The sequence below is a fragment of the Colias eurytheme genome, chromosome 5 (genome assembly GCF_061535395.1).
Source record: "Colias eurytheme isolate Ceu_HAF_F1 chromosome 5, ilColEury1 Martin Lab GWU primary, whole genome shotgun sequence".
NCBI lineage: Eukaryota > Metazoa > Arthropoda > Insecta > Lepidoptera > Pieridae > Colias > Colias eurytheme.
This window is the reverse complement of record NC_142984.1, coordinates 8,843,591-8,862,022: the sequence shown is the minus strand read 5'-3', so window position 1 is coordinate 8,862,022 and position 18,432 is coordinate 8,843,591. Positions and strand designations below refer to the sequence as shown.

The 18,432-nt window shown below is 31.7% G+C and overlaps 1 protein-coding gene across 1 annotated transcript; it reads right to left on the bottom strand.

Annotated features, from left to right (window-relative positions):
* Positions 1–15,661: 15,661 nt before the first annotated feature.
* LOC149908580 (uncharacterized) lies at positions 15,662–17,502 on the bottom strand. The gene is made up of 3 exons (XM_090102161.1): positions 17,436–17,502; positions 16,795–16,953; positions 15,662–15,990 (listed from the first exon to the last, which is right to left on the bottom strand). The coding sequence occupies exons 1-3, from the start codon at positions 17,500–17,502 to the stop codon at positions 15,662–15,664; spliced, it is 555 nt and encodes a 184-aa protein (XP_089958287.1).
* Between the last annotated feature and the right edge of the window lie 930 nt (positions 17,503–18,432).

Here is an 18,432-nt window from a genome sequence, read left to right as displayed (position 1 = left end):
AAGTATCAATAATCCCGTATTATTAAATATTTCCCAGAAGTGTTCTATCGACTAAGTAAATTCCACTTATTCGGCTTCCAGCAAAATGTCCTTAAGCTACGAGTTCCTAGTAACAATACGACATAAATTTCAGAGTAATAACAATGTTTTTACAACTTCATCGGGTATACAAAGTGCACATAATTTCTACAAAACCACCCATTTTGTCTTGTCCCCTGTGCTCCACTAACCTGCAAGTTTGCATACTAATTGTAGTACCTACTCGCTAACGACACGCCTCGTATCACCTCACAACTTATGCTCCCCTGGTACTTCTCGAGTTTCTCCAGTTTATTTCTTTGTATATTTTTGTAAGGTTTAGATGGTATTTGTGATTTTTTGCACGTTTTTTTTTATAAAATGTAAATAGTAAAATGGAAGTAAAATCCTAGACTTGTGTTTCTTTTTTTGTTAATGAATGTTTAAATACTTTCCTTTTTTATCCTGTTCTATAATTATGTGCTGCAGATTAATGTGAAAAATACATGCCTTAAAAATATTTGAAATATTTTCTCTTGTCTATTCTCACTAAAACAACTTTCACAGTATCTAATTTTACTTAAACATAAACCTAGCGCAAATAATAAAAATTAAACCTAGTTTATCGTGTATAATAACTTCATTACCGTCGTTTATTTACGAGCTCAGGTGCATATCAAACAAAGGACATTTAATTTTTCCTCCCAAGTGCTATAAGAGAGCTTTGGGATAATTTTCTCTTCAGAGACTAAACATTGTTATAAGTTAATTCTCACGAGACCTGAGATGCGAAGTAGGTCAAACATTTCTATAGCAAATAAGAGTAAATTAAACACGCAGTTTGGTAGGAAATGGTATTTTATATCGAGGAAAATCATGACCGTGACTCTTTTGCTGAGTGTTTTTTTAACTCAGTTATAAAAAAATAGTTCCGCGAAGGCTGTTATCATAATAAATATATACAGGAATGATTTATTTATTTATTACCTAACAAATGTTTCTTTTTGTGTGCTTCCAAATAGACGCTGAAACTACGTATCCAATTTTGACAATTCAAGGAGGGAGCATCAGAAGATTATTCATTTTTATTTCTCGGTTAATATAGGCTTAGCCTCGTCTATGTATGTATATATACATATATTTCTCGTTTTATTTTTAAAAATTTACTATGGCCATTTTGCTCAATAGGTTAAGTACTTTCGATATCAGTTTAAAGTTTTTTGATATCTGCAATAGTTACGGAATAATCGCTTGTGCACACTTAACGGTTACACCCTGTATATTTCAATGATTATTTATTTAACATTTTAAAGAACCTTTCACCAGATTTACGTTCCTTAACTTTTAACAACTATTATTTTTACAACAAGAGTAAGCGCAGCTACATTCTAGAAAACTGCCTCGTTAAGATAATCGGAGTTTACTAAATTACGCTCCGTATAAAAATAATGGGAACGATTATTTCGTACAAATGGCAATTTGAGTCTGTATTGTAGACGCTTTATTCGCAAAAAGACCGATTTAGGGAATACACGCTCGGCAGAAAGGTCTTAACCGCTAACAATTGTACGTAATTTATAAGCGATTAGCGGTTTATTTGAGAATAATTACGTGAAAAGGTGCCGTTTTATCTTTGTTCGAGAGGTTAATGAATAATTTATTGCATCCAAGTATCTAAATAAATGAAGAAAGGTCTTTTTATGATAGAAGGCCGTTGTTATTATTATTATTTGTGTTATTATCGCTTTTTATCGCGTTTGATATGTTTAAAACGTGTATGATTAAATGGGTATGTAAATATGCATAGTAGGTAATTAAGTGACACATAATTGAGAAATTGTCAAATTCACACTTAAAATGGTTTTACAATTGCTCAATTTGAACCTAAAAATTTGTTATTTTCAACCGCAACATATCCATTATCCAGCCTGAAATATCTATTACTATTTCATTCCCCAATCCACATCTTACATCTATTCATCAGTTCAAAACATAGATTGTAAATTGCACACACATTTTATTTCACCTGTATTTGCCCTCTATCTCTCGTCACTCAGACCACACACCGTGTCACGAACAATACAGCAGATAGCTAACAATTACGACGCTTCCGTATACATTCCTAATCTCAGTTCATTTGTACTGTATTCTACCTAAAATGGCTGTCGAATTTTGGCAGCAAATTCTTACTCTTTCGAAAATGCGTCGTATTTTTTATAAATAAATTATGCTTTTGAAGTTTGGGATTGTTTATTTTTGGTTGAAAAACGCGAAAGTATATATACTCCTGATTTTATTGCACTAAAATCGCAATTAAAGTAACGTACACTGATGTTTTAATTTCAGTTTTATTTTATGTATTAACACTATTCTTGATTACCTTATTTTTCATTAAAGTGAATATCAGTCATTTTCAAAACCTAAATTTTATTTTAGAAACTTACACGTTGTGTCTACTACACAGAAAAAAACCAGGAAGAAGATTATTAAAAAGGGTTTTCTTCCTTTGCTTTATGGTAAGCACAATAAATAAATAAAAATAAAAAAATAAAAATTGTTTATTTCTTTTAAACAAGTTTTCATCTTGGGTTGGAGGTAAGTGCCTTCATTTAAGTGATAAATTTCACTTGTGTTAGAAGGCGCTTCTCTTCCGTTACAATTACTAGGCATTAACAATTAAAAGAAAGCTTAAAAAATACAATTCCGCTATATTTAACAACATCATAGTAGTCGTCTATAATTTGATTAGTCGAGAAAAATAAAATCCCTCATAGAATGTTGATCTTTTGATAGAACCAATTAAAAGCTGATCCCAGGGGAAACAGAATACCTCAAACAGAATACGTATTGCTCCAAAATTGATTCATAATTATTACAATCTTTTTATTCGTCCTTTTCAAAGGAAAGCACGTATACTCTCAATTTTAATATTTTCTAACATTAAACCACGGTTCCGGGATAAAAGCCGGATAATGTTTTGTTTGTGACACAAATTGTCCAGGCTTATCCGTAATGAGTTTCTTTTCTGAATTAAATGGTTCTTGTCATGTGATATTATCATTAATAATACAATGGATAGATAGCATTGAGAAAGATCGTGGTTTCAATTAATATAGTTAGAATATGAGATTTGTTTGTTTCCTTTGTAAGTCCCATTTCTTTTATGTGTAATGTAAGGTAGTTTGAAAAACGTAAAGATGTTTTTTGTGCAACTAGTAATATTTGAGTTTTCATCAAAAAAGTAATGCTGTAATTGCTAAACTCCTAGTCTCTTTTATTTAGACATAACCTAATCATTTAATAATGTAGAGAGAATTAATCTCAGGCTTCATAGCTAGATAGATGTTTTATATAGATGTTTTATAAATCTTTTTAAATCTATTAAAAGGCGATATCAAAGCATTTTTCAGTATAGAAAATGCTGTAACATGAGCTTAATCAACCACTCAAGGTTTTTAAAGCTGACTGAAGATAAAATATCTTAACACCAACTATATCAAACTATTTTATACCTTATTCTTCTGAAATAAGAGTTAAAGTTGCTCGTTATGTGCGAATACGTGCTTGAACTGTAAATCAAAGCAAGTATTGAGTTATTCAGTGAAATGCGACAATATTGCAACTAACAATACAAAGTTCGCGCGTTTGAACATAAATTTATTGGTCTTTCTTGGACTGTTTCAGCTTTAATAAGTTTCGTTAATTTCAGAACAAAATTCGACAAGAAATTGATACAGAATCTTAACTAGTTTGATACATCTATTAAAGAATAATATGTTATAATTGTCGCTTATTTTTTATTTTTCAAAGAAATTCAGAAGATTATACTTAGGTTAACAAATTTCATGGTTAAAAAAATTATGGTTACATACGTTGTAATTTTCATTTTAACTTATAAAATATCAAGCCGATAGAATTAAAGTTATGTGAGTTTGAAGAGCGATAAAACTATTAAGAAATAAATTTTGTCTTATAAGATACATAACTACTTACGTACCTACCTAAAATTATAACATTATAAAAAATTCACCACACATTCGAAATCTTTAAGAAAAACTCATTACGCCCGACATATCGAACGGAATAAAAAGCCTCCGCATAAAGCGTACCTTAATATTGATGAGTACATCGACGATAATATATCGTCGTCGTATCGTTGAGCATTATACTAGGTATCAAGTGACTGAAATGAAACGATCCAACTTCGAGCATTTGTAACTGAACTCTGCGATCGGGAAGTTTCATTTATTTCCTCGGTGAGGTGAGAAAATGCTCAAAGAATTGTTCCTGGGTGTGACATTTCATAAGATTCTATGTGGATGGTAAGTTTAATTATTGTTTAGTTAGGCCTTTTACGACTTAACTTTCATCATCATCATCATCATCAGCCCATATATGTTCCCACTGCTGGGACACGGGCCTCCTATGAGGGTACAGGCCATAATCCACCACGCTGGCCAAGTGCGGGTTGGCGGATGACACAATATATCGTCGAACTTTTGATTCTTCGACATGTCGGTTTCCTCACGATGTTTTCCTTCACCGTTCGAGCAGTGGTGATGTTACAACATGCGCAGATAAATTGAAAAATCAATTTATTTCCTGCGCGCTCGCCCGGTCTCGAACCCCGGACTTATCGATTCGAAGTCCGAGGTCTCACCACTGAGCCACCACTGCTCTCACTGCACACTCTGCTCTCACACGACTTAACTTTACTATTTCGTTAATAGGCATTTAACGTATTTTTTGTTGTAATCTCATTCTTTAATTTTTATTTTTATATTCTATGCAGATAATATGTATGTACTGGAAACGTTTAACATACCTATTTAATATATTTATTTTATGAGTTACACTGATATAAGATAAATCAATATCATACACATTAATTAAAAATACACGTAAAATCAATCATAATATTTAAAAAATAAATTAAATACTTTAAGAGTACCTACACTAACTCTACCATATAGAGTCACGTGTATATTATCCAATCTTTTTGTAAACCAAATACAATATATTATATAATACATATTAGCCCAAATCTTCTATATTAAATAATATAATACGGCACACACACACTAATTGCTCCCCACACAACAATTGACACTGAACTCGAAACGATGCCATTACCGGAGATCTATCTTCAAGTACATAATTCCTCAGATTGAGGCCATCAAGACACGCATCCTCTCATTCCTCATTATAATTATACAGAACATATCCTCCGGGACATTCTTGACATTCATCCGGTGTGTAGTGGTCTAAGCCTTAGCGATTTAGATCCGACGCACAGCATTTTCGACTATACAGCTCCCAGTTTTGAAGCAAACAGACCCATTTTCGCTTGCGACGAAAAATAATTTGTGCGCGGTTAAAATCCGCTTTCCTCAATGCTTATGCTTTATATTGTCTTTTTCTGCCCTCTTTCGTTTAAAGAAAATTAATTAAGTGATATTGCTCTTTTTTAGCGGCGTCCTGTAAACATCTGCTCTGATTTGTCAGTTTTAATATACTCGCCGGAATCTACCGTTTTTATAGCAGCGACCGGGATTCTTGTCATATTTTTTGACGATGTTTTAAATATTATAGCTAATTAGGTAAGTATTTATTAGAGGGTTGTCCGTTTAATCTTTAAGGAAGCCAAAAAATATTGAATTATTTTTCTACCAAATATACTGTTTATACCAATACTCGTAGAACAATAAAAAAAACATTTCATAATCATACCTAATCCTTGGATTAATCTTTATATCTATGACTATGTGTGAATACGTTCTACATTATTTTAAAAACATTAATCATTATCATTTCCATACAAATTGTAATCAACTCCACATTAAGTAATTATTAAACGAGGTACTAAATGTTCCATTTCAAGACGTTCAAGCTTCGATTTTCCGAAGATAAATCTACGATCTAACAATTGTCTAACCGCATTCAATCTTGTTCTCTTCAATGCCAAACCCTTTCGAAAATTCTTATCTTTTATCTTGCAAACTTAGCTGAGCTTTGAATTTTTAACGTCGGTCAGAAGTTCCCCCAAGTGAGATTCAGGCGAGTTCTTTAAATATTCACGGGCTAAAATGACCCTGTGTTTATGCACAGTCAGCAATAAAAAGGAATGGTTAAAATTTTAAGGGAAGGTTTACGATTTATGATTTCTACATGTGTTTTTATTGGGTCATTGGAAATTCTAGGTACTACTCATTTGAATTAAGTTTGTGTGAAAGTTTGATCTTATTGCACGCAAAAATAACTTATTCGAACATAATCAAATTAGTTACAGAGAGACAAATTAGAACCTAAGACTCTATTAGCATATTAAAAATATTCATCAAGCGAGTGTAGCCACGGGCTCTAGCTAGTCTTCAATAAAACCCAGTTCGACTAAGTCACTATGGACACAAAAAACAACTATAAAATATATTCGAATCGTTTCATCACGTACGAACGAGCCTATTTCGCGGAGAGCATACAAAACACTGAAACATATTTATCTAACAAAAACAGTTGGTATATGAAAGAACGTCGGTAATGCTGCAAAAACAATTTCCTCAAAGATATGACCTCTTATATTTTCCTTTTGTTTTTCTCTCACGATCATGCCACGTCTCCTCTGTATTAGCCCTATGTTGATTCTTGTTGGGCTCCTCAATCACATCGACGAATCTTATGAGGAAGAATATGAGCGTAAATAATGATTATAAATGTAATAAATTAAAGAATGTATATAGTTTAAGGTCTGCTGATTATGAATTAACAGAACAATAATTATTAAAAATAAATTGTCGGTCCATTGTAGTTACACCGGCAAAGCTCGAAACGATTTTCAACTTTTATATTACACAAATTAAATTGCTATCACACTTTTAGCGACTTAGACGAAAATAACTTGTTATATTAAAAAAATATATAATAAAAGGAGCGATAGAGCTTTTGAATAGCTTTAGTAATTTTAAAAATAGCTTCATTGAGTACTATTTTCAGAGTTAACGATGCTCATAAAGTAACTAATAATTGTTTGTAGACTTAGTTTAATTAGCTATCACGTTGTAATAATATATTGTGGATGCTTTTGCATATAATATAACGGTGTGTGAATTGTTAATGATAACAATACTAACATGAAGCCTCAGCCCTCATTACAATGTAGTTAGTAATTCGATTTCCGATCAGTAATAATTATTAATTATATTGTACCAAATATACATAAGCCTTGATTTGTTGCAGCCTCCTAAACAAAATATATTTAACTGGCTATTCCCCGCGGTTTCACCCGCATTGCTCGATAAACGGGCTATCTAACACCGAAAGAATTTTTCAAATCGGACTAGTAGTTCCCGAGATTAGCGCGTTCAAACAAACAAACTCTTCAGCTTTATAATATTAGTATAGATTCTTAATGTTCAATTCAAATCTTACAGTCTCGTGACTTATACTATCTCTGCAAAATATTATAATGCAAATAAAATAGGACAGTAATATTATGTATATAAATAGAAATTTAAGTAAGTTGGTATAGAGCATGAAAAATATATTACACACTACACATAAAATGTTGTACTTGTTTAATCAGTCATGAATCAATAATAATACTCTCTTAGGAATTTAAAAGAAAATTCTAGTAGTTGATTGAAGAAATTAATACGAAATTTTGTCTATAAAATATTAACGTAGAAACTAATGACTCTTTGATTCTGAAGCTATATTAGCACATTCGGTCATATTATGTAGTGGTGACCAACTAGGCACATACTTTGTGTCCCGTTTGCTTTGCTATTCAACGCGGCAATGCTTCCAGATTTTGAGAACACTCTTGCGTTTGTGATTTATTTTGTACATAGATATGTAGATAGTATTTCATTAATATTTTAATATAACCTCTATAAATCAAATTAAAACTTGTGGCCGGTTTCAAATGCCAACTAATTCGCACATAATAAATAAATTATTTGCGAATATACTCACCACGATTTTCTATTGTAATAAATTAAATTACTTGAACAGTTTTAAATAAAAACTAATTCACACATAATAAATAAATTATTTGCGAATATACTCACAAGATAAATTTAATTACTTGAGCAAAATACAAGATTAAAATTTTGCTCTTTTCATATTAAAATGTAGAAACAAAATAACATTGTTACATAAACACGCGCTTCTTGAACTGTAACTACAATGGTACAATTGTTAAAGTAACTACCAACTCGGGTATTGTTTATCCTTAATGTTTACTTCGCTGTAATTATACACGCCTTTTTGGTACTGTAATTTAGTTGCAAAAATAATTTAAGTACAGTTTTGTTTCTGGTCACGACTTTTTTGTATAGCACCCGAATTATCTGGCATATGTCATTCTAGATTATTAACAACTAGCATACCTATATATAGAAAGCAGCGATAAATATTTCTACGCGATTTTAAAAATATTTAAATAAATAATTATTCTACATTATGATTAAAATAACGAATATTGGCAAAAACTTTTACATAGCAATTAAACTTCCCATTAGAAATAATACAGAAATATCCACAAAACCTTATTCATACATAAATACATATAAGAAAATATCCTCAAGAAAATGATAAAACAATTAACCAAAGCCGATACGCAATGACTCCCACGAAACAAGTCTTCGAGATGAAAAGCTTCATTCGATTGATCATAAACAATATCATATTATAATCTAAGCTTATATAAAACGTACCTTATATCTGCAAGTCAGTCCACAATCACAGCACTAAAGTCAACATCTATAGAATCCTTTTCACAACCGAAACAAAATTCGCGTAAGATAACGCTATTTATGTCAAGGTCTACGCGAGTGCTACGGCGAAACGTCCGTCCCGTAGCGGGTCTACGACACGACAGGCACGTTGCTACGAGCTATGAGGGGAGATGTGAGGCCAATCGAAGAGAGGCTGCGCGATCTACAGGATGCTCTATTATGATAAGCGTGAAATTTGATTTTGGAAATATCACCGAAGGAATGCTTTGTAAAATTTTCTGCAGTTCGACGTTGAAGGAAGAAATAAGTTTTTCGCAACTAATATTAGAATTTCACAGTTTTTGTACAATTTTTATAGTAATTATGCAGTTTAAGACCATTTAACGTAATAATGTTTTCATTATTTTTCAAGATTATTGTCTTAATATGATGGTAATTGTCGAGATTTGTAAAAAAAAAATTTGGGTATCATCAGTATTGGGAATATAATAAATACAACATTTTGTCTACATAATATGATTATCTTATATATAAAAATGAATCGCAAAATGTGTTGGTAAGCGCATAACTCGAGAACGGCTGAACCGATTTCGATAATTCTTTTTTTATTATATTCCTTGAAGTAAGAGGATGGTTTTTATGTAGAGAAGACGTAAACATGTACCACGGGCGAAGCCGGGGCGGACCGCTAGTTACAAATGATTATTGATTGAAGAATAACATCACGTAAATACACAAAAGTACCAACATTACATTGTTACGCAATACCGCCAAAGTGGAGTCACTTCCAAATATATTGCATTATGTTTATAGGAAGTAGATAACATCTGAGTCAGGCAATTGTGCTATGCCCAAAAGAGACAGATTTATCGCGACCCCCGTTAGTTAAAGGGAGAGGGAAGATAAGGAATTCAGATTGAATTATTGAAATAAATTATGTTTTATTTCGCTAATTGACTATTGACGACGATCCTGCTTGTGAACCCTTCTTAGGTTTCATTGGCTCCATTATATTATATTCAGGGAATAATTTACGGTATCTTGTTCATAAATATTTTGTTTCTTATGTGCTTTTTTTCCATAGATTGTCGTTTTCAATATATCATTTTCTCTCTGAAATAATAATTTTTCTATAGCTCACAATATTATATTATGTAAGAGATAATTATGTTAAGAGGTACGAATAAATCTATCTGTATCATTACCATGTTATAGTTACCTTAGAATTTTTTGTATAAATAATAAAATTTAATTTATTGCCATGTTCAGGATCCATCGCCCATTTTTGCAAGTGATTACTATCAAGCTAATTTTCCGTGAGTAGCTTTATTTTGATGAGACGACCAATAATTTCATGTACGAAACTCTCGATTGTGGTAGCTAACAGAGGTAACTAGGATAACATTTTTTGATTTGATGGTTCTCAAATATTTATTACGCAATTTGTAGGACAATATGTCTGTTGAATTATATAAATATTAACTAAGTGAAAACCAAAAAAATCAGCTGGTTAGCAATCATTTATGATGACCTTGTATCGATACACATTGGAAAGAGGGGACTCTTTGAACAAACCATAGATTTTGTAGGACAAATATGTTTTCGAATACTTTAGATAATTATCTTGAGATTGAACAAAAAAAATCAGTTTTAGTAATAAATATTTGAGAACCATCAAATCAAAAAATTGTATCCTTGTTACCCCGGTTATAGGAAATTATTGGGCGTCTCATCAAAATAAAGCTACTCACGAAAAATTAGCTTGATAGTAATCACTTGCAAAAATGGGCGATGGATCCTGAACACATTTCTATAATAATTGGACTTTGTAAAGTGCAAAACAAGAAAATAAAATTTCGTAAATTCTGTCAGATTCGCATGGTCCGGGAGCCAGCAGCAGATTTTATGACCAAGTTCCTCTCAAGCGGTAATTAGTAAAATGCATCAAAGTATAGTATTATGAAGCCTCGTGAACGTCAGCTGGAGCTCGGTTGGGGGGAAGAGCGGTTGTAGCCTCCCGTATCAGCTGACGGTTTTTCCACCAAGATACAGCCAGCTGACATATATATTTATCCACAGTTACATATAAGCTATCATCAGGTAAATTTTTGTTTGAGAGGAAATAACGGAAAATAAATTTTTCTTTAAATTTAACTTTCATGTTCGAGACACCAGCTGACGTATAATACACCATGTTGTAACCAGCTGACTATTTTTTTTCATTGAGATATTGGGTTAGCTACAATTTGACAAATTTTTAGCTGAGAGGAAATGAATGAATGAATGTATTTTTTTTCCTATGTGCGTGGGAGGCTCACCCCCCCAACCGAGCGCCAGCTGACGTTCACGAGGCTTTATAATACTATACTCTCATGCGTCTGACGAATTATCTCTTGAGAGGAAATAGTTAACCAAATTTGCACCTGGCTCCCTAACCAGCAGTTTTGTAATCGATTGTCATGATTGCTTTATTTTTAACATATTCCATTTTACTTATATACTATAATTGATCTACCAATGTGTTTTTTGTGATATTTTTTCTTCTTTCAGTTCTTTCAACAACAACCGTCGCTGCTAAAATTTGTATTTATACGCTTATATAAATAGAAAAGGATTAGCACTAATTAATTGATATAATTAAACCATACATTACCTTGTACATTACCTTGTTGCATAAGTTATATTTGCTTAAAGTCAACAATCACTGTCATTAAACATTCAGCATGTAATGTTTGATTAGGACAACCTATTGAGTATGGTTGTTTCATTTTGATACTTGTCTTAGAATATCCAATGAGATGTATTTTAATAAATCTATATCTATACTAATATTATAAAGCTGAAGAGTTTGTTTGTTTGTTTGTTTGTTTGTTTGAACGCGCTAATCTCGGGAACTACTGGTCCGATTTGAAAAATTATTTCGCTGTTAGATAGCCCATTTATCGAGGAAGGTTTATGAAGGCTATATATCATTACGCTACGACCAACTGGAGTGGAGCCATCAGCCACGGGGTTGAAACGGCGCGGAGCAGCTAGTACTATTATAAAGCTGAAGAGTTTGTTTGTTTGAACGCGCTAATCTCAAGAACTACTGGTCCGATTTGAAAAATTATTTCAGTGTTGGATTTCCCATTTATCGAGGAAGGCTATAGGCTATATATCATCACGCTAAGACCAACAAAAGCCACGCGGGTGAAACCGCGGATCGCAGTTAGCAATAGATATATATTATTAGTTATAATTTTTTACATTAAAATGAACAAGGTAAGTATTGGTAGTTTTTGGTTTTGTTTATGTAACGTTATCATGCGATAGCCGTTCATATTATATTATGAAACGGCTATCTTACCATAAACACACAAATATATTTATTTTATGGCCAGTTAAATAAAGTGTCCATATTTTTCAAAGCTTATAGAACCATACCATACCATCTACAAAAAACTTATTAACGAATATCTGACTTTCATATTTATACCTTCTCATTTTAAAAAGAACACCACACTCCACAAACCTACTTCATTCGCACACACTCCAATTTCACACCACACATACAAACAACTTCAAATCCATCATAAATACATTGAAACATCAATCCCCTATGAACTGCAATGTACATGACAGACCCTTGTTCATGTTAGGCGCGGGACATATACAAGCGGCGCGCTGCCGGCGTGCATCGGGTGCGCTATTGGCATTTTGTATGAAATAATTTTGGAAAGGCGCAACCTTGGCGCAACCTTGGCACAACCGTGGCGTGCCGTCTCGACGCCTGTCCAAAATTCTTTCATACAAAATGTATAAGAAGGACGTGGTGCAAAACAGATTCAAGAGGTGCGCTTATGGCACGCCCGCGCCCGCGCCGCTTGTGTTTGACCCGCGCCTTATGGGAATTAAGGGGTCTGTCAATCGGTTATGTATTAATGGGGATGAGCTATGGTCTGGTAATGATGTAATAAATGTAACGATTTGTAGACAGATGAATTTCTATTGTACGATTCGGCTTATGCTGTTTGATTAATATGTTGTTTTGATAAACGTTATTGTATTGTATTGAGGTGATGGCGTCTTACTGGAATGTAATAATTTTATGTGTTTATATACCTAATATTATTATGTAGATTGTGAAGTATCTAGTGTGTATTTTGTATTTGAAATTACGAAAATTATGTAACACATGAGACAAGAATTGAAACACTGAAAAAACTTTATAGTTATATTATGTCAAGTGCGACCATGTCGTTAATCAGTTGAGCGTTACACCGAGAAAGAAGGTCTTCAAAGAATATGTCAGAAAATATGAAATTAAAAAAATTCTTTATTTTATATTTCCAAATCCTTGTTTTATAAGACCAATCAATTTCATTCGCACACTACTGAATTTTACACCATGAAAGACATAAAAAATCAGTCAATCAGAACATAAATCAACATTAATACATGTAACACGCATTTACTCCTTGTTAATTCAAATATAACATCTATTTACATTTATATTTAATCAAATTTAAAGCCATATTGCAGCTTCCGAGTTATATGCAGTTTAAAAGTACAAACACAATACTATGTAAAAAGACCTAACATCCTATTTGTGCAAAACGTACACCAAACTTGCAAATGAAATACATAGTTTAAACGGATACCGTCATATCTCATCAGACTGTACAAATTAAATTTGTTCGTAACATATCTCACGCATGAACATCTGAGGCCGGAAAATTAGATACGAGGGAAAAAATAGCAGCGTTCGCATAGAAATGTATGAAATAGAAAAAACTTTTAACAAAATAATATAGAGGGAGTTTTTATTTTTGTGGAGGTGGAATAAATGGTGTTTAAATTTTTTAGAATGGTTTTGTTGACGTGAGATATATGGTGTTTAGATTTTTAGAATGGTTTTTAAAAGTCAGAATTCTCGGTAGTTGTGAAATTATAAAAAGTGGTAAATTTTAGAGGTTGTTTTTTTTTTAATGCTTTTAAGATCAATGCCCAATGTTCATAGGATTACATACGTAGGTACACCACATGACACCTTTTGTGAAGTCGATTCAAAGACGCATCGTAAAGAATCTAAATATTGTAAATATAGCATCAATATTCTAAGGGGGCGTCGTAGCAACCCCTTTGGAAGTGTGACCCAATTTGTAATATCTCTCTTCTTTTCTCTTTCACATACACATACACACATGATAATAATAATAGGTATTATAAGTGAATAAAATATAAGAAAATATGTTCCAAAATTGAAAAAAAAAATCATTTCTACACTAGTTTTTGTTTTTATCTTCTCTATATCATCTTCCAATCTATGCTGAAACGTATATATTGTTATTTTACCAGCCACAAGTTATTTAATTATGCAAATAAACTTTATGCATACTTGCATTGAAACTAAAATTTCTCGAATATTAAATATCTATTAAGCCGTTCGTAGGTAATTACAAAATCAATCAAATATCATCCCCCGACACTTGTAAACTCAATGAACACAGATATACAAAAACTAGAATAAACTTGATAATAAATAAAATGTTTATTTTTCAATTTCCATAGCAGTACCTTTAGATTCTAATAGTTTAAGATGAGAGTGATGTTTTTGCTGTATTACTAATAGTAACCCCATAGTTTATCACAATAATACTTTAAATTTATTTTTACTATTAGGCAAATTCCTATAACATAATATCATTCATCGAAAATTGCAAGAAACGTATCTGAGAGTCGTTAATGTCGAGAAGAATATCGAATTTCAACTAACGTAATCCTTATAATATTATGAATATAATACGAGGACCGGGAAATTGATGGCTCTTGACATTTTGAATTATAATATATCCCCAAACGTTATTATAATTCATATTATTTTAGCGCATTTCCTCTTTATTGAAAAATCTTATCATTTTCTGCTTAATTTATATCCAAAAAAAATGTAGCCATGCGAATAACCGGATGGATGTTTTACTCTAAATCCAGTGCGAAAATTTTAGTGCAAGTGTAATCAATGTACCGGATTCATAACAAACTGAAAAAAAAATGTGTGCGTGTACTAGTGTACACACGTAAGAAGTAAAACTTCTTTATGACCTTATTTTTCAAAAAATAATTTACTTTAAGCAACTTTACAGAAATATAATTAATATGGTAGGGACTAGGGATAAAAGATGGCGCGTAACGGAAAAATGTCACGCGTAACGAAAAAATGTTACACTAATTTTTTTTCCAACCCCGATAAAGAAGTTTCACTTCAATAATGTAAACCGGATATTATAGCTGATTTTTGATACCGTAGTTGATCAGTTGGTGCTAGCATCACTGGATTCCAGCGCATTTTCACGCATTCAGAAGTCGATCTATTGCAGCGATGAAAATTGGCATCATTTGCAATCATTATTTCACAAAAAAGAAAAAAAACATCAAACACATACATATTACATCATTATATTTATGGCTCTTCCAGTAATTGTATTGCAGTTCCACAACTTGTACGGAAGTTGTTTGCAATTAAAATTCACTTGATCGCACTTACAAACCCCAAATGTATTATGTAAGGAATCCTTAGGCGTTGGATCTTTCAGAAGTACCTAATTGTTATATTGTTATTGTTATGATACATTTTGTTGATTTGTAGGGAGATTAATTACTGAAAGGAATATGAATATTGTTTGTGCAATTTACAGAAATACTGTTTAATATGAATAACTGAAAAAATTATATTTAGGGTTTTGGTTGAAAAAAAATCCAAGTATAAGGTAGCTCAATAAAATAAACAACTCAATATTAGAAATTAAAGATTTTAAATGTGATTTATTCTAATTATGAGTTTTTCCTAAAAATTCAATATTAGGAAAACAACTCATATATTTTTTTATACAACCAACTACTAGTTTTAGATGTTAAAAACTTTTATTTTATATCTCCATTGCATCGATCTTTTCTCCATGTCCCTTATTACCATTGACATTAGGTCCAAAATATTTAGTGTACAGATCCTTAAATTGATTGTAAACGTTCTGAGCATCAATCTTTGGATTAATGTCAGTATTTTTGTACTTATGTCCACAGTAGCAGACGTGATCCTTGCCGCAGAAGGCCGGCTTGCCTTCTACCATACATTTTCGTATGCAGGATCTGGCAATCTCGAGGTTTGGGCAGAAATGTGCGATGTGGTGGCGGACTGTAGGGCGTAGAGCGTATTGCAGCGATTCTTCAGATTTCTCGTAGTTATGGGAGGATCTTTCTAGAAAGATTAAACATTTATTGATTATGTGGATGAACAAATGAATATTCTATTTTGGTGCTCTTTATAGTAGTGTTGTTTACGTACATGTGAGTATGAGCTATCATAAAACGTATTAAATTGAAAACTGTAGTTTCATTTTTCTTCTTTAAATTGAATTTCAAATGCGTACCTAATAATCTAGATTTAAAAAAAAGTAGATATTTGACTTTTGCAAAATTAACATTCGTTTCTTTTCATGCATTCTGCTTACTTTACTAGTAACTATGTCCTATTTTACTATTCAGTTTCTTTTGTTCATCCAGAACAGCCTTCTTCGTAAATTTTATTATTCGATGAAATTTCAAAAATCAAACCATTACTTTTATGCTGTTCAATTCATAATAGACGGTACAACTTAATGATAAATCTATGGGATAGGACCTTTAGTTACTACGCCTATCACTTTAAAACTAATAAATAATTTTCTTTCCTTTTCTTCTTTATCTCTTACCTTGGACAGTCTGAAAGAGATCGCTATTAAGCGATAAAGCTGCCTTATGTACCTACTGTGTCAATCCATTTTGCATGATTGTAAATAATTTTATTGGTGTGGTATATTAAGGGCCGATTTTTCAATGCTTGGATAAAACTTATCCGTCCAATAAAGTATTACACGATAATATTAAATGTCAAGTAAACTGTCAAATACGGGCAATTAGAATACGTTTTTAAAATGGTAGTTTTATACATTATTCGACGAATAAGTTTTAGCCAAGGATTGAAAAATCAGCCCTTAATTGATAAATAAATAAAAACAATTACCAGCGTTCGCTTCTCTAATGGAAAAGCAGTAACATTTGCCATCAATACACACTCCATTTTTGTTATTACATTCTAGTTGGCAGTACATTTTGGAAAGATGGTCACACGTCTCCGTCGATCTTAGCGAAGCACTGAAGTAATAGTCTGCATCGATATTTTCTGAAATATAATAAAAATAGTCTTCTTATTCAGATAGATTGCAGTATATATTGTATTATTCGACAGAATTATTAGCGTTATAGAGCTTGTTCTGCAATATTGTGCTGAACTAGAGCATTTTTGTAACGACATTGTTTATTGTAAGGTAATTCTCCTTTTTTAAAAAAGATAATGTTTTTTTATTTATTTTCAATATGAACTTTGCTATAGTTGAAATACGTATTTTGTTTGCTTGAAAAAAATAAGAAGAAAATATAACTTCTATTTCATTTTTATTTATAACATCATTTTCTTCTCACAATCTCTTAGAATGAAGGGAATTACGCTGAAGAGGTCGATATAGTTCACAGAATTTGTTGAATATACTTTTTTCTATGTACCTAGTATAAAGTAATATTAATAAATACTTTGCGATGAACAATATAATAAGCAGTAAACGAAATATATATTTTTTTTATTTAAAAATTAATTTAAACATTTACCTTTTGGCCTTCCTGCAGTAACTATAATAAAAACAGAACAGAATAAAACCAAATCTCGAACGCGCATTTCGACGTTCAGTAGATTCGTGTTGATTCCGTTAAATGAATGTTTGAATTGATTTTTCACTTAAATTAATGAGTTCGCAGTAAATATTGGAATTAATTACCTCTTCTACTCAATCTTAACGAATTTTGCGACTTATGAATCAGCAGTTTGCTGTGGTTTTTAATTATTTAGTACTTAGAATTACGTAGGTTAGTAATAATATTTTTCATCGTATTTTATACGATTATCTTAGAAAGTTACAATGATTGTATATAATTTTAATTAACATTTAATATGTTTTCAGTTCCTATAATTTTAGGACAATAGACGGAAAACCCAACGGAGTAACATTTTTTTTTACTCACAAGCTATTATATCATGAGCAAATAAATTAAAAAAGAATTGTTGGATAAATTAAAAGAAGAATTTTATTGTAGGAACAAGAAATTACAAGAAAAAGTTACAAGATCATCTATTTTCGTGTGAAATAACGATATAATGAAGATAGTATTGAAAATAATCTATACTATCTAATATCTCAGGAACTACTGGTCCGATTTGAAAAATTATTTCGGTTTTAGATAGCCTATTTATCGAGGAAGGCTTATAATAAGATATCATCACGCTAAGACCAACAATGCGGGAGCAATACGGGTAAAACCGCGGGGCACAGCTATTAATAAAGAATAGCTTGATGAATAAATGAAATGTCCAAAGACTCAATACGTAACTATTCCTATACTAAACTAGTATTTATTATACGACAAGGAAAAGTATTTCTACTTTTCCTTCTACTATAAGTTCCTGAACGGAAACTGATGTTAGACAATACGAACTTAGCTCCAATTACATAGATGTCTCAACGACTCTCGGGTGACTAAAACTTCATTTCCTTATAGAACGCAGTATTTCTTTCAAAGAATTTTCAAAGACGTAGTTGTGAAGTCTTAA